The sequence below is a fragment of the Cyprinus carpio genome, chromosome A6, assembly GCF_018340385.1.
Source record: "Cyprinus carpio isolate SPL01 chromosome A6, ASM1834038v1, whole genome shotgun sequence".
In the NCBI taxonomy this organism is placed as follows: Eukaryota; Metazoa; Chordata; class Actinopteri; order Cypriniformes; family Cyprinidae; genus Cyprinus; species Cyprinus carpio.
Genome location: NC_056577.1, coordinates 18,102,439 through 18,122,475, shown reverse-complemented (window position 1 = coordinate 18,122,475; position 20,037 = coordinate 18,102,439). Strand labels below are relative to the sequence as shown.

At 38.9% G+C, this 20,037-nt stretch overlaps 2 protein-coding genes across 5 annotated transcripts in view; both read right to left on the bottom strand.

Annotated features, from left to right (window-relative positions):
• The window catches only part of LOC109069073 (tyrosine-protein kinase RYK-like), a 47,656-nt gene extending 33,455 nt beyond the window's left edge, over positions 1–14,201 (bottom strand). For 2 of the 4 annotated variants that reach the window (XM_042758236.1, XM_042758238.1), the window contains exon 1: positions 13,513–14,201. In XM_042758236.1, the coding sequence (XP_042614170.1) occupies positions 13,513–13,789 (277 nt within the window). In that variant the 5' untranslated portion in view covers positions 13,790–14,201. The remainder of the gene's footprint in view (positions 1–13,512) is intronic. The other 2 variants (XM_042758237.1, XM_042758239.1) reach the window with 2 other exon arrangements.
• Positions 14,202–16,869: 2,668 nt separating this feature from the next.
• The window catches only part of LOC109069102 (sushi, nidogen and EGF-like domain-containing protein 1), a 32,612-nt gene continuing 29,444 nt past the window's right edge, over positions 16,870–20,037 (bottom strand). Inside the window, 7 exon segments of the mRNA XM_042758231.1 lie at positions 16,870–17,344; positions 17,421–17,452; positions 17,637–17,728; positions 17,828–17,894; positions 17,897–17,914; positions 18,281–18,397; positions 19,229–19,327. Coding sequence (XP_042614165.1) covers positions 17,300–17,344; positions 17,421–17,452; positions 17,637–17,728; positions 17,828–17,894; positions 17,897–17,914; positions 18,281–18,397; positions 19,229–19,327 — 470 coding nt within the window. The 3' untranslated portion in view covers positions 16,870–17,299.

The window sequence follows — 20,037 nt, the reverse complement described above, 5'->3', positions numbered from 1 at the left end:
TAGAGGGAGGGGGGGGTGGAAGGACCTGGGGATGTGGGACCTGGGGGGGGGGGGGGGTGGTTCATAGTTCAGTGGTGCCTGAGGCAGAAGAGGGACGGGGGGGGGGCAAGTTCGGGAGCGAGTTCAGCTTCCTGACAGCCTGATGGATGAAGCTGTCCTTCAGTCTGCTGGTCCTGGCCTGGAGACTCCGCAGTCTCCTCCCTGATGGCAGCAGACTGAAGAAGCTGTGTGACGGGGTGAGTGGGATCACCTGCAATGCAGAGGGCTTTGCGAGTGAGACGGGTTCCATAAATGTCCTGGAGGGAGGGGAGAGAGACACCAATGATCTTCTCAGCTGCTCTCACTATGCGTTGCAGAGTCTTCCGGCAGGACACGTTGCAGGCGCCATACCACACAGTGATGCAGCTGGTCAGAATGCTCTCGATGGTGCCTCTGTAGAAGGTGTACATGATGGGGGGTGGGGCTCTGGGCTCTCCTCAGTTTGCGGAGGAAGTAGAGACGCTGTTGTGATTTCTTGGCCAGTGCTGCAGTGTTGTCGGTCCAGGAGAGGTCCTCTGTGATGTGCACACCCAGGAACTTGGTGCTGCTCACTCTCTCCACAGTCGCACCGTTGATGGTCACAGGAACATGCTGAGTGTGCGCTCTCCTGAAGTCAACAACAATCTCCTTCGTCTTCTCCACGTTCAGAGAGAGATTGTTGTCACTACACCACCCGGCCAGGCGGCTCACCTCGCTCCTGTAGTTTGTCTAATCTCTGTTGCTAACGAGACCCACCACAGTCGTGTCATCCGCAAAATTAATAAAGAGGTTGGAGTTGTGTGACGGTGTGCAGTCGTGGGTCAGCAGAGTGAAGAGGAGGGGGCTCAGCACACATCCTTGGGGGGCCCCAGGTGTTCAGTGTGATGGTGCTGGATGTGTTGCTGCCGACACGTACTGCCTGAGGTCTTCCAGTCAGAAAGTCCAACAGCCAGTTGCACAGCGAAGTGTTGAGCCCCAGCTGGACCAGTTTGTGTATGAGCTGTTGAGGGATGATTGTGTTGAATGCTGAACTGAAGTCTATGAACAGCATTCTGACATATGAGTATTTTTTGTCCAGATGTGTGAGTGCTGAGTTGAGGGTAGTTGAGATGGCATCATCGGTCGACCGGTTGGACCGATATGCAAACTGGAATGGGTCCAGGGAGGGGGGGAGGGCATACTTGATGTGGTGCATGACTAGCCGTTCGAAGCACTTCATGAGGATGGGAGTAAGTGCAACAGGACGGTAGTCATTGAAGCAGGATGGAGATGGCTTCTTCGGGACTGGAATGATGGTGGTAGCTTTGAAGCATGTGGGAACAACAGCCTGACTAAGTGAGATGTTGAAAATGTCTGTGAAGACATCAGTGAGTTCTGCTGCACAGTCTCTCAGTACACGCCCAGGAATGTTGTCAGGACCCGGAGCTTTGCGTGCATTGATCCTGCTGAAGGATCTCCTCACGCTGTCCGGGGTCAGCATCATCACCTGGTCACTGGAAGGAGGTGGAGTCTTCTGTGCAGTGGAGCAGTTTTGTGCCTCAAAGCGAGCGAAGAAGGTGTTCAGCTCGTTCAGCAGAGAGATGTTGCTGTCACAGGTCCGCTGTGGGGGCTTGTAGTCCGTAATGGTCTGTATCCCCTGCCACAGGCTCCGAGTGTCTCTGCTGTCGCTGAAACGATGGGCTATCCTCCTGGAGTACTGTCTCTTAGCCTCTCTGATGCCGCGGGATAGGTTGGCCCTGGCTGTTCTCAGGCCCCCCTCGTCTCCAGCTCTGAAGGCAGCGTTCCGCGTCTCCAGGAGTCTGTAGACTTCCCCTGTCATCCACGGCTTCTGGTTGGCCCGGACAGTGATGGGTTTTTGTGACTGTTACATCCTCAATACACTTGGTGATGTAGGCAGTGACTGTCTCCGAGTACTCCTGGAGGTCAGTGGTGTTACTGTAAGTGGCAGCCTGCTTAAAACTATTCCAGTCAGTTGTATCAAAGCAGTCCTGAAGAGCCTCAGACGCTCCTTCTGGGCACACTTGAATCTGTTTCTGAACTGGTTTTAGCGACTTTAACGAGCGGGTCTGTATGCAGGCATTAGCATGACAGTGATGTGGTCTGAGGCACCGAGGTGGGGGAGGGGGAGGGCTTTGTAAGCTCCTCTCTGTGTGGTGTAAACAAAAGTCTAAAATGTTTTTACCTCGTGTTGGGAAAGTTAATGTGTTGGTGTATTTTTGGAAACACACTCTTTAAGTCAGCATGGTTGAAATCCCCAGCTCTGATGAGAAAAAGCATCGGGGTGTGCTGTCTGCTGCTCGCTGATGTGCTGGTATAGTTCATTTAGTGCATAGTTCCTGTTGCTGTTGCTCGGGGGAATGTAAACCGATACGAGCAGTATGGCAGTATATTCCCTCGGCAGATAGAACGGCCGGCACTTAATAATCATAAACTCCACCAGGGGTGAGCAGTGTTTGCAGATCACAACAGCATCGCGGCAACACGCGTCATTGATGTAAACACAAAGCCCGCCGCCGCGGGTTTTTCCTCCCGCGACGAGAGCTCTGTCTGCTCGATAGCACGTCAGCTGGTCGAGCTGAATGGCGCAGTCCGGAACGCTGTCGCTGAGCCATGTTTCCGTGAATACAAACACACAACAGTCTCTTACAGTCCTCTGAGTTGAACGTAGTAATCGGATGTAGTCCAGTTTATTGTCCAAAGAGCGTACGTTAGCCAGTACGATGGTGGGGATAGATGGCTTGTGTGGGTTAGCCGTTAGCCTAGCCCGGATACCTCCGCGCTTACCCCTCTTCTGCTTCCTCTCACGCCGCTTGTGGCGCGTCCGCTGTGGGCGAGATGCAGTAGTGGGGGTCGGTGATGATGTGTAGGCCTCCGGAGTAGTCCGAGATCTCGCAGCTGTTCCGCGTGCGCGGAGTTTAACTCTAAAAATGCGGCTCTGCCGACATCCAGCAGAAACTCACAACTGTATGCGCGCTTAAAGACAGATAGAGGCGATGACGACGTACAAAAACACTGCGACTCACAAGACAAAAAACACGAAAACACCGTTCTGTCGGGAAAGTAATAAAATGTTCTTCACATTAAGAAAAATGGTTATTTTAAGACAAGATGACTTTTTCTGTTTTAGAATATGTGGTAGGCTGTTTACAATGTAAAGGTAACCAAGACAAACGTCAATAATAACCAAAAGTTGAACGTAATATTTTATTCATATTTTTAGCACAAAGAATCTTCTCTCCTGAATATTTCTACTGTTTCAACAGTATCCTTAAGTTCAAACTGACCAAAACTGGGTAAGACCAGGGTCAACAACTTCTTGTTATATGGGTACACAAACTATTTACTTAATTTGTTATGCTGCTTGAACAGAAAAATTAGTTATTTTTATGTTGGCCAGTGTTATAGCTTGCAAGGAATGAAAGACGGAGACTAATTCTGATCAATATTTTCCAGGACTCAAAGGTTTTTTTTTTTACATTGTAAACAGCCTACCACATATTCTAAAACAGAAAAAGTCTCAAACAAGCATGAAAAGAGCATAGACTAGTGTACTATTAAATAATAGGTTGAGTCATGACCAAAAAAAAGGAAAAGGGAAAAGGGGCCTACCCCCCATTTAGTGTGGCAGTTCGAATAGACAAGCATTCAAATGAGAATACTACTGCCAGTCATTCCTATTCTATTCATGGACTTCTTTGTAAATAGCTCCCTGCTCGTCTTTCAGCTCGCCTTGAAAGCATTCTTCAACCTCTTTTCTAGCTTTGGGCACATGTTCAAGTCGAGTGACTATGCGGGCAAAACACAAGAATCTTTCAATGGTACCATACTTTGCCCTGTTATTTTAGAAGCAGCTGTAAGGCAACTTTAATGGAGAATGATTTTACTTGAGACTGGCTGTGGTTTTAGGCTTGATGGCATTCCAGTCAACCATTATCTCTTCTACCATTACTAGTGAAAATTTGATATGGTGTTCTGAGCAAAGGGCAGAAAAATCCTATAATACAGCGCCCATTTTCCACTACTTCAGTAGACGTGATGCTCTCTACGGATCACTAATGGATCTTCCATGTACCGCAGGCAAAAACAGAAGCACATGCAGAGGGAACTAAACGCCATTGATGAATTAAGTGAAACAACGCCTGGAATGTCTATTTGAATTGACAGTAAATAATAATCGTGTGTATTTTAATTAGTAACTTGTCAATTATAAGTAACCTAGACTTTTATTTTAATCCCAATTTGGTTAAAGGCCACCGCAGATGAGCAACATGGGTGTGTGGGAGGCACAGGAAGCTCCAGGTGCTTCAGCAGGGGTATAATAAGTGTCTAAGTGTGTGTGTTTATTTATGTGTGATGACCAAAGGTCCCTGAAACCCCCTGAAGGATTTATAGGCTCGGAGAGAGGCAAGCACATTTGGAGAAATAATTACTAATACTGCCAGAAAGTATCTCAGTAAATGGCAACCCCACATGAGCACTGCTGGGAAGTTCTGGGTGTCCTTTAAGAGTTGTTCTGTTTGTTGAAGTCAATATGAGAACAAAACCTTCTTCCTTAATAAAAGTGGTCTTTGTGCAGAATTCTTTCAGTGCACACTATTCCAAAGTATTTGAAATACATAATACATACATAATAGTAATTGAAATACATAATTAGCTGTGGCTGGCTATTGATGTTTCACAATCCAATCAATTCCCAATAGATAGTTAGGTCCTGTAATGCCCTTATGATTTCTGCGATGTGTACAACATGGACAGAATTGCAGAATTCAGTCATAAAAACCAAATTTACAGATTTACATAATGCAGAATATCACAGAATTTGCCATATTTTTGATGGATAATTCAAAAGTAGTTCAATAAACAAATCAAAACATGATGTGAACAACTGTCTGTGAATATTAAGCTGCAAAAAATACTATTTAAATATTTCTGTGTGTGAATGAATGGCATGGTTTCGTTTACTACACACATACTGAAGTGCGCGTGACACAGCCTCTGAGGGTTTTCAGCCTCTGCTGTCTCATTATGAGGACTTGAACACAGGAACATAATCTCTAGAACTGATCTGAGAGTCACTTCATGAGCATTTGACCATTTAATTTGAGAAAAATATCATATCAATAATATCATATACAAACAGAAACTTAAAAGTCTTTACAGCAACCTGTCAAATTAAAGGTTTGGTTTAACTTGAAGAAACTGTTACAAATATATAACTTAATGTAACGACAGTACTACTACTACTACTAATGTTAATAATAAAATTATTATTAAAACATTATTTAAAAGGAATATTTACCAATCAATTAATTAGAGATGCTTTTGATTATAAAAAATTTTATGAAACCATTCAAATTAAATACAGAAAAATAATGGAAAACAGAATGTGGTAAAAATAAAACATTTCACAGGGCCTTAAAATGTAATTTTTTGTTAAACTTTCAATATTATTAATTATTAATTACATGGGGGAAAAAATTGAAATACAAATTATTTAATAGCACCTAGAAAACATACATAGAATACCTGCAGCTGAAAAAAAAGTAGTCTTCTCTTTACTTTTGTTTCATTGAATATCCTTTCTCATTCAGAAATATATCACAGTACACAAATAAAACTGTTACAAATGTTGTATCATGTTGACCTTAAAGGCCTTTATCTCGTAGCTTTGTTTATTTTTTTTAGAAACCAAGAAATTCAATAGTTGTTGCGTTGGTTAAAATATTTGGCCTAACAGTCAATATTTTTCCACTGACATCTGCACAAAAAAAAAAATGTTTAGTGAATATTCTGAATTTAGTGATCTATGGCAGGAGAGTCAACAAAGTGTTTTATAGGTTTACAGGCCCAATGTTCAGTCAGTGTGTTCTGGGAACAAACTTTTCATCCCAGACATACCGAGTTCAAGTCACACTAAAACATAGACAGATTTTGCTTAAGAGGGCAGTAACAGGTAACGATGCAGAAAGTATTCCGACTGGAACTACCATTTGTCAGTTTATGTCACCCACTTAGTCTTTATTTCACTACAGTACACCCTGTCATCACAATAAAAAATTGAAACAGGCCATCGGTTTAAGGTCACCTACATTCTTCACCGATAAAATACTGCAGAAGATATCATCATCTAAAAAAAAAAAAGTTTTTGTTCCATTCCAATTGCTCACGGAGGTAATAGATAAAAGCAAACTGTGATGATCAAACATCAACAAGATTACAAAGACTAATCCTAAGGCTATTCTTCAATCCAGACACAACTGCTCCTCAAAGTAATGGGACATGCAAAGTTACGTATATTATATTACACTAGTTTTTAAACATGATTATAGGAGCCACATCATAGGGCTTTAAGTCTTTGGCTGAAACCTTTAGGAGCCAAATTACATTTTTAGATGATAAATTATAGATAAACATTGTTCAGAAGGCTTCAGTCTGTTGAGTCCAGCTTGTTTACTTTTTAACCATGGTCTCTTCTATGTGCTAAAGACTTAAGAATTTAAGTAAGACAAACCACATTTTTTTTTCTAGTTGTGATTATTATAATTTGACTCCATTTAATTTGTTCCATATAAATCGCACTGCTTTGCAAGAATATGTAAAAACTATCCGATAATATTTTTGAAGTATTTGAATTTTTAGAACACAATTTGTTAATTTCTTACATCCACACATGAATCTTTATTTGCATTATGTATGTAACAACCAGTAGGTAAATAGACAGACAGTATTTACAAAGGATGTGCGAGGCTAGTCGTCTAGTTGACTAAATGATACTGCTCAGTGTTGCCAAGTACACTGTTGCTATCGACTGTTTTTTTTAGTCTACGAGTTGAAGCGACAGCAACAGAAATGTATGATCACTAAGATTCAGTTAGCACATGTATAAATGTGGTCAAGGTTAAAATAAGTTAACCTTTGAAAATGTTTCATCTGCATTCAAAACACTTCAGTTAACGTCTGAGGGTCAATGTGAGGCGCAAATAAAAACAGAACCACCAAAATTAGCATTCCATTAAAGCTCTACAACTAAACCACCAAAATGTTTAACTTTATTTAAGTCCACTCACGTATTCTTATGGCTGGACTTTACTTTAAGCTCTTTGATCAGTTTTTAAGCAGTGACGATCCTTTCTTTCAGTGCCCATTACAGAGTTTAGCTCTCATCTCATTAATGAACATTAGTTTCCTGCAGGCCTGCTTTTCCTGAGGCCAGGGTCTGAGGGATCACTTGGACAGCTAGGCTTGAGTCTGTGGAAAGTGCATTGTTTTGAAGAGACAGGTTCCAGATTGTCATGGCTGAGTTGTGGCAGCTGGTAATGAATCTTGCTTGGTGCTCAAAAGGAGTCAGCACCAGTCATTAATTACAACCACATGAGCCAGTCCTACTACAGCTGCCATCGCAGTCAAGCAAACAGATCTTGTTCCGTAAGAGGTATCCTCAGAACTCCCCGCCTGCACTGGAACAACATGGCAGTACAGCTGCTGCTTAAGTAAACAACTTCTATGGGTATGATACAGACAAGGGAGGGCTCGCTTACTCATATGAAAGGAAGGACAGGCTGGTTTGTAACTGCAACGCAGTATAATGTAGTTGAAAACTAAAGACACTGTGATAAGCCTAGCCCCACAGAGACTAGTTTATTGTACTCTTAAACACTTGGCAATGCCAAGTGTTACATCCTCATAAACACAAATTTTATACAGACCCAGATGTCAGACCTTTCATTAGACAGCTGTCCATACACGTATCTGCGTTATGCAAGAAACCACTCAGCTCAAGCTATAAATTTCTTACTCTTTCACTGTATATAAAATAAGATGAATTGTCTAAGTCCAAAATTTCATCTGAATGTTTATAAGGCCACCCAAATTATGTGATTTTTTTTTAATGTGGTTTCATTTGTTCCCATATTTTGACATAAATTAAGAATGCAATTTAATACAAAACTTATTGGTAGATGGTGTCATGATTTGTTTGGGAAATTGTTTCCACCCACATTTTATGCACAAATTTGAGTGCATGCATGCTTAGAGAATGAGACCCAATATCCTAAACAAGACAATATTTCTACAGTATCACTTGCTGCATAGTCATCACGTCTAGTTAGCGTCAGTACTGAAATTGCGAAAAACAATTCAACATAGATGTGCTTTCTAACTGGCCATCAAGTTTTGTGGTGAGTCAGCTGACACTCTTCATTAAATGAGATCTTGGTATAGCACTATAAATTTGGTCTCATGTCCATTCATGTTTTTCTGAGTGTCAGGATCAGCCCCACATAAACACAATGATTTAAATCAGCAACTCACTCACCTCCCTCTCACACTGCCATGGAAACTACTGATAAAAGACTGGCCCAGGCCAAATACCTCAACCTCTTGAGGTCTCTCCTAATATGGAGTCAGAGGAAAGTCTGCTGAAGATAAAGACAAGAGATGTGACCTTTAAAAGTTTGGCAGTAAAATTGAGGTTTTTGGTGGAGTGGAGAAGAACGCTCCTCAAGACAGTGGTTTTTACACTGTGAGACCAGTGAGATGAAGACTGCTCTGGAATAACACCAAAGAGAAGAAGTTCAAATAGCCCATCACTAGTGTAGCTCTGCAGAGAATGATTCTCCAGGGGTGTGTGTGATTTGACCATGCAGCTCAGATCTTTGATCCAAGACAGAAATTGAGCTGCTAGATTTTTCAAAGGTTTCTTGTGGACTAGCCGAATATGTCAAAGTATTCAGAATCTCTCTAAAGTTTTACTTGTAGCCATTGCAAAAAAAACCCAGGAATCATCATAAACTAACCAATTCTAGCAATTTTTAAACTGACCCCAATTATTTTCTTATTTACTTATGCATGATTATGCATGTACATTCATGCACCTTACACCTTTTATTCAAAGCATCTTACATCATCTACAAGAATCAAACCCATGACCTGAATCTTTAGTGCAATGCTACACTGCTTGAGCTATAGGAAAGCTTGTTATTCTACATTATCCCCAGGCAAAAAAAATACTAATAAATTACATTATCCATTTCTAACTCGACTTTCCTTTGTGGCTGTCACCAAAACCATTTAAGTTTCAATTTCACATGTATCAGACTTTGTACACAAAGAACTGCAAACATCCATTTTTGCATGTGCTATTCATTTTCCAATGGATAGAAGACCAGTCACACACCTTTTTTCTTAAATTACAAGATCCTATTTTACTCTGAAATAAATTTTTCTCATATTACAGGCATCAAATTGACTGTGAAATTGACTGTTTCAATTAACTAAATGAAACGCAGCCATCTCAAGCCTTAAAAGAGTTGCAACCATGTGGTCTGTTTGCATCTATTCAAGTAAATCAGAGTGGATGTGTTTCATGACCTAAACATTCCATGAACTGCCATACACTGTCCCAAGGCCTTCTAATGATCCCCCAAAATAACTCAGACACAAAAAGGCTGACGCTGTTTGTTAGCAATGAAGAGCTGGATAGTTGAGATTTTCATCCCAGTGGTGTTGGAACTCTGAAGGAGAGAGTTAAAGCTTTCTCTCTTTACTATATCAGCACTAGGCTGGATGAACGGTGCAGTTGATGTCACAAGGGAAAGCCATAGATCCCTACAAGGGAGAAAAGTTTGAAAGTTTGAAAGGCTTTTTTAAAAGTATCTTCACTTCATGCCCGGTTTTCACTGCTGTTCTGATACTTTGAGATGACAGTGCTTAACATACTATATTCAGCTCATCTGTACTGATTTTATATACTACTGATCTCCACAACCTCTAACTTCAATAAACACTGAATACTTCTAAAATTTCATTATGGTCTTGAGATCAATGACATGAATTAAATTATATTTTTGTGCAGCACATGACTGCCAAAAACAAAACATCAAATTGAGCAGAAACTTGCTGAAATAGACAACAAGGTTTTTAGCAAAAACCATCAAAACACTGCTTTCAGCAGCGGTCTCCATAAAAAGCCAGTGCATTTAATTTTATGCTATGAGTTAACTCACAGATCTGAGAGGAAGATTGTGATAGAATGTAAATATCACATGAACATTGCCTTTCATCATTTGAAGTGATCAGCAATGAGATGTCCTTTCACACACATCAGCGTCACTATAGAACATGTATAGGATGAGATAATATGTAGTGACATAGCTTTAAAGATGGAGGGGGGGGCAAGATTAAGATCTGTGAAAGGAATTACAGGACTCCTGAAAGCTCAGACAGGAAATGACAAGAGCATGTCAGAAAAAGAAAGCAAGAGGAAAGAAAGAAGAGGCAGAGTAGAAATTGAAGAATGAGAAAGAACTTGACATATTTAACATAATCCAATAACTTCCAATGTAAGTGAACCATCTGCAATTTTTTTTTCTTTTGATTTTAGCTTCTATTATGACATTGCAGAAAAGGGATACAAACAGTACACTATCACAAAAATAGGATTATGGTATTAATTAATATCCGAGTCAAGATATGATTCTTTGTGATTATTTTGTGTACAATTTACACTAAATTACATTGATTGTTGGTTTACCCCACCCCCCACCCAAGTATTCATGAAAGAAAAATATTGATAACTGGAATGAGAATGTCAACATAATATCAAAAACTTTGTGATATAAATATAAAACATAGCAATAATTTTAAATAGAAATGTTATCAACTGGTCCTAACTCCAGAAACTGAGGCATTTGCTTGCAAAACTGTTACATCTGTAATAGCAATATTGGGGAAATTTAGGCTTTGCCACAAAATAGGCCAAATATAAATCCATTTGAGTTAAGAGAAAATGTAAACACATTTATTTAAAGCACCAAAAAAATGGCATCCATATAACCACAACCGTAAACTTTTAAGTCAAGAATTCCTGTGAGTCATAGAACAGGATCTCTGAACCACATCAGTGGTAATCAGACTCCTGTGCAAAACAGTGGACACCTGATTCTCTGAGGCACTGGCAGTGCAAAACTACAGGCTACTGATGTCCCGTTGATAAATGCATTCAGGGACAATGGCCCTCAGTCTAACAAGGTGGTTTTAATTCCAAGATGGCACACCCATTGCGTGAACCAGAACAGAGAGCAAAAAATTCATGTTAACAGAGAAAGACACTGTGATTACTCATGAATCTTAGGTGAAGCTTATGCTACAGATCATTATTTGATATAAAACCAGTCTGAGTGGGTTCCCAGAATGCACAAAAAAGGGGGATGCAGCAGAAGAGCGAAGGGGAAAATTACATTATGAGAAGGATTTTTTTTTTTTTTGAAAGAGCAGTTCCATTCCACGTTCCCCAATTTTTTTTTAAAGAGCTCCATTCCAGCCTTCATCACAAGACAAATGCAAGAGCACCCAGCATAAAACTACAGGCGACATGTTGATTATAATAACCTGATATGATCTTCAAAGAGTGTAAAAGCTCACCATAAAGCTCATCAATCATCGAGGAGACACAGAAATGCAGAGCACCCTGAAAGATGCACTCATAGCTATAAGCTCTGTTCCCAAAGTCAGTCGTGACAAAAAAAAAATATATATTATATACATGCAGATCAGCTTTACAGAGGATAACAGGGGTATAAGACCAGAGGACAATCATCTTTCAAACCCTGTTTCGCATTTCAAAAAAGCTTAAATAAACCCTCTCAGCTTCTCATATTTGGATTCTTGTTACCAACATTCAGAGAGAACACTTTCCATTTTAACTACATTTGGTGAATTTAAACAAAATATTATGTAAAATAAGTTTAAATTCTCTTTGTAGATATCAGCATTAGCCACTGATACACCAACACCGCTCAAACACTAACCATAACTACCACAGACATGTCTTGAACATCTGGTTAGGTGACATCCTTTACAAAATTCAAAGCATTCAAATGTAAAAAGCTTAAGTACTGCATCACTTGAAACCTTATACTCCATATGGCAACACTCAAAGTTCAAGTTTTCGAGCTAAATGCTACATCATTTGCATCACATTACATAAAATGCCACATTTAATATGTCTAATAGAAACTGCTATCAATTTAAGCTGAAAGGGTAAACCCTCAAAACAAGTTCGAACAAGGCTGCTCTAAAAATGCCCCTGTCTCCGCTTCCTCTTTCCAGCAGGAAATTGATGCTCCAGCCCCCAAACCTTCCATTAACTATGCTGTGACATTAGCAATGATAATGACTGCTTATAGGCCCAGACACAAATACCCAGCAATCAACAACCTCTAATCAGTTCTCACTGCATTAAACACAGTGGTGCTGAATCACAAAACTTACTCTGAATATAAAAATAGCAAACGCGTCAAAAAGCCTTTTATCTTCAATAACCATGAATGCATTAAATTATTCAGAGTACAAAACACTTGGTTTGGGCCCCTAGTCTGGAAAGAGGACTATATTCTGCAAAAATTTACATTTTAAGCAGAGCCATTAAGTCATAAACAAACACATAAACATTCATATGCTGTTAATTAACTGCATAATTATACCTATAGTTTTTCATTAGGATTACAAGAGTATGACAAATGTATGAAAATGCACTTTCTCGTATTACAAACTTAATCCTAAAGCCTATATCACATAAGAAAAAATAATGTAAGAATATGAGCATCAACAGGCTTTTGATGGAAGTTATTTGTATATCTCTCAATCAACATTGTATTACATTGTTTTATATAGTTTGATCCCCAAAATTAAAAGTACAAAAAATTTGACATATTATTGTGAGGTAGTGACAATGTATTTTATGCAAGTTAGTCTGTTATACTGTTATAAAAAGCTCTAAATCTGGTTACAAGCTTACATAATTTGATTGATTGCTTTTTGTCTATATAAATATCGGCACCAAAATGCTTTCCAGAGTTATATGTGCCTTGCATTTGAATTTCAGTGTTTACTGACTGGCCTGACACAAAGCGGAAAGGAAAAATCCATTGTGCGACTTTTGTGTCAACTAATTCTGACACACACCGATGCACATGAATGACTCAGATCAGCTCATACACCTCTGCTCTGCATCTTGTGCATGATATAGACCTTACAAATCTCCACATATGGTTCCTATAACACAAGTATGTAAAGTTTTGAAATACACTTGGAAAACTTTATAGCAATCAGTTTCGATTAATGACAAACCCAATCGCTTTTTATTTTTCTTAAATAACGTGCGTAATTTCGTAACACTTCTGTACAGATATTAACGCTTTTCTTAAGCAGAAGCTGTCTGTTTAGAGGTTACAAGGACTCTGCGGATTGTTTGGCCTTTCAAAGCTAACATATGGAGAGCTAACCAACAAAGTTTCAGCAGTTTGGGAGCATGTTTAAAACAACACGTGTACTTCTGGACACTAAACAGACACATAAGATAGATTTTAGTAGTTAGTTAGAAGCAAATACAGTTAATTTTAAAAGAGTGGCAAAACATTCTGGTTCTAAGCAAAACTTTGGATACGGCAGGAACATAACTGAGCAGACGGGGAAATAAAGTATAACGTTACGCACCCAACAGTTTCTTGACCTCTTCCTCGCTCATGAAGACGTTCACATTCGGCCTATTGTTATTGTTTATGCCCGGCGCGTTGCTCGGGTTGGCGAGGCATCGGGCCCCTTCGAGAAGCAGGAGGAGAAAGAAACCCCCCAGTCTCCACAGTACCGTATCCGGCCAACTCTGGGACACGCCGACGCCGCGCCTCCGCCGGAGCCCCGCGCTGGCAGAAACATCACAACACAACGTCGCGTCAGAGAGTCTCTGCGATCGAACTGCGCCACGGAAACTCATCCAAAGCTTGAGTTACTTCTTCCCGAGGGCGACATGCTACTACATTTGATGACGACGCTCTCTGTCGACCCCTCTTTCCTCTCCGTATTGTCCCCCTCACCCGCCGCAGATAGCCGTCCAGCTAACTCCTGTTAGCTCGCGCTCAATCTCAGTGAGCGCACGGGCGCGAGCGAGACCAGTTGGACGTTGTTAAAGTTAAAGCGCTGTATCTCTCCTGTGAGAAAGTCCTTAGCTTCTTTTTCTTAAAATAAAAAGTCGTGGGACAAGCCACCAATACTAACGTTTCCCCAAACAAACAGCCATTAAAAGTGTCTCTGTCCAGCTCTGTCCTTTCATGGTCTTTTCCACCCCCCGGCAATCTCAGTTTTCATTGAAGACAGGGGGCGGCTGGGGGAGGCATTACAACTAGTGCGCGCACGCACGGACCTTTACGGGCGCGCTCCTGGGGTGGTGTGTGTTTAATGTTATGATAATAATACAGGCAGGTGACAACTGTAAGCTTTTGCCTACACCAGTTACTGCCTGTTGAATCCGTTTGATCTCAAACTCTTTTCTCCTGAAATATTAAACACATTAAATGCGTTAAAGGAAAATGCTATATCAAGTTAACTTAAACCAAAGTGAAAGTTAAGAAACAAAAGCAACTAGGAATGTTTGTATCACCCACTTTAAAATGTATAAAATTAAAATGTAATTTGACTTCAATATTGTACATCAATTTTTTTTATTGTTGTTTTAAAATGCAGCCATAAAAAGTATGTAATAAAGGCTATATTAAAATAGCTCTTATGGAATATACAATGAGGAATCTGTGACCTAAAAAAGACTGAAGATATCATCTTAAACATAATATATCTGAAATTATAATAATATCACATTAAAAAAACTTTAATTATTAAGGTTGATTTTTATTTTGTGACTGATATAACTAAGAATTAATATTTGATAAATATTTGATGGATAAACAAGAACCTTTGTATCAGTTTGTTTCCTTAAATTGCAAAAAGTTGTTTGTAATATGCAAAGAAACCATTATAAAGCTCATTATAGACTTTATCCGTTATCATTTCTAAGATTTTGCTCTCTATTTGCACACCTTGTCTCGAGCTGGTCTCTACTTTCTCAACCTTATACTTATGCTCTTTATTTTTTATAGAAAATGATAGTATTTGGTATATACATATATATATTTATAGACATATTGCTATTTGCATTTCTGCAGAAAAAGGGGGGAAAAAGGTACAAAAGCTGTCACTGGGGTAGTAAAAAAATAATAATAAAAAAAAATTGGCTACACATTTGTACCTAAAGGGTACTTATTGGTACTAACTACATATGCACATATTAGTACCTAAAAAGTACAAAAGTGCATCTTTTGAAAAGGTATCATTTCATTGGCTTTGTAGTTAATCTAATCTAATGGCATAAATGTACAAACTGCAGTCCAACCCTTGGTTTAAGTTCTTTCTTAAAAATGAAGTTAGACCAGGAAATTGATATCTGTAGCCATCTACTTTCTGTGTCACCACTTACCTGGGACTGTAGAATTGCAGTTTAGAGGGCAAGATCTATAACTACAGTCATGGCCAAAAGTTTTGTGATTTGCAAAGTTTGCTTCATTTGTCGATTATTTTCCACATTTCTATGGAATACTGAAAAACAATGATAAGCATATCATAAGTTTTAAACCCTTGTTCTTCATAACCTCTGCAATCTCTCTGGCATGCTGGATATTAGATTCTGGGCCAAATCCTGACTGATGGTGATCCATTCTTGCCTTATTTGTTCTAGGAGTTTCTCTAGGGCTTCTGCTTGTCCTCTCACCTTTTGAGGACTGACCACAGGTTTTTGAACCTGAATTATGAGAGATCCCACTCTCTTGGTTGAAAAGCAACCCCACACATGGATGGTCTCAGGATGCTTCACTGTTGGCACGTCACAGGACTCATGGTAGCGTTCACCTTTTCTACTCTGAACAATCGATTTTCCAGATGTCCCAAACAGTCGGAAGGGAGCTTCAGAGAAGATAATGTCCAATCCTTGTAGCCTACTTCCTGTAGAATTTCAGACTGTCCTTGAAGTTTTTCTTGGAGAGAAGTGACTTCTTTGCTGCCCTTCTTGACACCAATCCATTGTGCAGAAGTCTTGGCCTCACTGTGTGTGCAGATGCTCTCACACCAACCTGCTGCCATTCCTGAGCAAGCTCTGCACTGGTGGAGACACGATTCCGTAGCTGACTCCTCAGGAGGAGACTGTCCTGGTGCTTGCTGGACACTCTGGGACATCCTGAAGACTTCTTCACTGCAGTTGAACCTCTCTCCTTGAAGTTCTTGATGATCCGGTAAGTGGTTCTTTCAGGTGCAATATTCTTTGTAGCAATTTCCTTGCATGTGAGGCCATTTTGATACAAAGTGATGATGGCTGCACATGTTTCTTTGAAGGCAACCATTGCTAACAAGAACACAATGATTGAAGCGCTTCTTCCCTCCTTTTATAGCAATCAGTCTGCTCTTACAATCTGATTAGTATGACAGTGATTAACCTGACTAGTTCTCATTCACACTTTCACATGTGCTGCTGATATGATTAGTCAATTAATGTTAGCTGGCCATTTTGTGTCAGGAATTTTTATTTTTATTATTATTATTTTTAAATCTTTTTGTGAAAAGTTAATCCTTTGGCCAATGAAGCTTTTAGAAATTATTTAAAATGCATCTGATCACTCTACACAATAATCTAGAAACACTGTGAATGAACACCATGACAGCTTAAGTAGCAAACTTTGCAAAACCCAAAATTTTTTGCCATGACTGTACATATTTCACAAAGCCAGACAAACAGTCTCAGGGAATTTTGCCAGATGAAAGGAGAATTCTTAGAATTGTATTTATTTTACAAAATAGCAACACCTTGTGGTAATTAAGGGTCTAGCATAGCCTCATCGGTTATTTGTCCCAAAACTCAAATCTGTTTTCTGGATAAAAATGCCCACCAGTAAGGTTTATCGGTTTAAAATCCTTACCGAAGCTTTATTTTTTTCCTGAAACAATTAACAGACCATGAAGTTTTAACATTTTTATTATTAAAATATTCAACTACAAAAACAGACTATAAACACTATTTACATGGTAGCTAGCAGACAGTTTTCTGTTACACAAACAGAAACAATGGTATGACATTTATTTTTCCAGTATTTTGGAGAGAACCAGGTTTGAATGAATAGTTGAATGAAAATACTTGTAGGTTTTGGAGACTGAACAGGCAATGATTCAACAAAAATTCCCTGAGGGACTTGACGGCCACTAGATGTCAATATCACATAATATTTACATTTGAGGTATGCTATTTGATGCAGATAACTCCTAAATCATATGGTCAAGCTCATCTACAGATTTGGAGCTGTAAATGAACAAATATACATCCATAGGACAATGTAGCCAATAAAAGGTGAACAGTGATGCAAAAAAAGGGTCAAACAATGATGGTAATACATCCTCATTTAAACTAAGACTAAGAGAAGCAATTACTCCCCAAAGCTGTCATTGATTCAACCTCCTAAAACAGAAAAAAAACACACATAATCATTATGTTTTTTTCCACCACTACCATAAAAAAAAAAAAAAATAACCACCATTATTGTTGTTTGTTTTTGAGTTCTTCTGTCTGATGAGAGAGAGGGGTAAAAAGGTTGTTTAATTCATATACGCAGCATTAATACTGCCATATATCAGCTCCATGCCATGATTTAAATTGTGCATATTAATAAAGTCACTTTCCACCACGTTTACATCTACTGTACAATGGAACCAGGAAGAACTGTATATAATGTTTTAAACATTATACATACTTGGAGTCTTGGGCAGTACTTTCTTAGGCAGCAAAGGTTCACATATCTCTCTAAAACAAACATCCTGCTGAACTTTATATGTCCTTTTGTACCTGAGGGTGAAAACAGGTACTCAGCAAAAAGAGATACAACTATTGGATTAGACTGGACCAAAACAGGACAATAGACATATACAGACAGCAGAAACTTACAAATAATGGCAGACACCATCCTCCCACACAGGCACACTCTTTGTTTCAGAGTAAAGGCGAGTACATGGTGAGGTACTCGCTGACAATCTGTATACAACAGGGCAGAGAAAGAAAATACACGAAAGGTAGAAAAATTGACTAAAGATCTTATTACAGTCAAAGCTACTAAAGATTATATTATTTTTAGTATTATATATATATTATTATATAATAATAATATATATTAATATATAATATTATTATAGTATAAGAAGATTTTTTTTACAGACTGATGCTTTTAAAATGACTTTGGTGAAATACAGATTCTGGTGTCTAGGTGGTGGGATAATAAATAAATAATAAACTAAAATAATAATAAATAAGCTCAAGCTAAATTCTTCAGTTTGGCATTTATTAGGGATTCATTGGTGTGTGTTTGTATGCTTGTGAATGAACAGACGTGATTATACTAACATAGCTCACACCGTCTGCCCTTGAAACCAGCGGCACAGTTGCAGCTGAACGACTCGTTGATCTGCGCACATGTTCCACCATTCTGGCAGGGCTGAGTTCTGCAGTCTTGGGATGATTCTGAAATGTAATGAAATGTTTTTGGATAAAAACACATAAACACAATGCTTTGCTACATGAAGAGTTTAAACATTGGCGAGCTTGCAGCTTTTTCATGTTTGGGTTTTATTTAGTTGCTCTTTTAAATACACAATCACATGCACATAAATATGAATTCTGAAATTGGGGGGGCTGAAACCATAACAGATTGCTGATAGATGTGGTTTGTTTATGGTGACTGTCATGCTGAAGACTATTCAGAATACATGCAGTGGTATTTTGCCACAGTCTCTCTCTCAGCTGGGACCAATTAGAGAGTTTGAATACCACCCACTGTTAAAACACTTGGTTACACTATACTTGAAGGTGTGTGCATAAAACTGACATGACACCTTCATAATCATGACATGACACATCATGAATATGATGTTTTTTTATGCATGTTTATGACAACTGTCATTAAGTGTCATTCGCTCAGTTATGTAATTTTTTTGAATGCAAAGATGACATTGTTTGAGATGTCTTTAATAACACCTAACGACAGAGGTAATGAAAATGAATAAAAGTTAGGGTAGGGGTAGGGTTAGGTCAAATAATGTCATCTTTGCATTAAAAATTACATAACTGAGTGAATGACACTTAATGACAGTTGTCATAAACATGCATAAAACTTCCTTCATATTCATGACATGTGTCTTATGTGTCTCCTGTCTCTTATGCACACCTCTTCAAGTAAATTGTTACCAAACATTCTCCTGTTTTAAGATCCACAAACTCCCTGTCTAAAGTTAATCAATAATTTTCACTTGTCTAATAATAAACTTTATGGTGTTTTATTGAAAGATCACCTACCAGATTTACTCGTTGTCACTTCTTCAGGAATTTCCAGAGCTAGACTTATCTTGTTGGTGGTTTCTTCCATCTTTTCTAATTTGATTGGAGGGTCAGGCTCTGTTTAAAAGAGACAGTGGCAGAAATGTAAAAATCAAGTTAAATAAAAACTGGGGTTTTAAAATTGTTTATGCAAGGGACCACTTCATAAAATATCAAGGTAGTTATATACAGTATTCTCATATAAAGTGACCCATTTACGCAAAAAAATGTTAAGCATAATACTGTTAATACCAAAAAATATATATATGAGCTGTTTTTTTTTTTCTTTTTCTTTTTCCCAAAATGAATTAAAGGGTTACTCCACCCCCAACATGAAAATTTTGTCATTAATCACTTACCCCCATGTCATTCCAAACCCGTAAAAGCTTTGTTCGTCTTCGGAACACAGTTTAAGATATATTGGATGAAAAACCGGGAGGCTTGTGACTGTCCCATAGACTGCCAAGTAACTAACACTGTCAAGGTCCAGAAAAGTATGAAAGACATCATCAGAATAGTCCATCTGCCATCAGTGGTTCAACCGTAACATTATGAAGCGACGAGAATACTTTTTGTACGTGAATAAAACTGCGTTCAGCTTATATTCTCCAAAATGGCGCTTTGGTGATGCGGAGAGACACAGAGGAGACAAATTGTTGAATAAAGTAATTCTTTTTGTTTTCTTTGTGTACACAAGTATTCTTGTCGCTTCATAACGCTACAATTGAACCACTGATGGCAGATGGACTATTCTGACAATGTCTTTCATACTATTCTGGACTTTGACA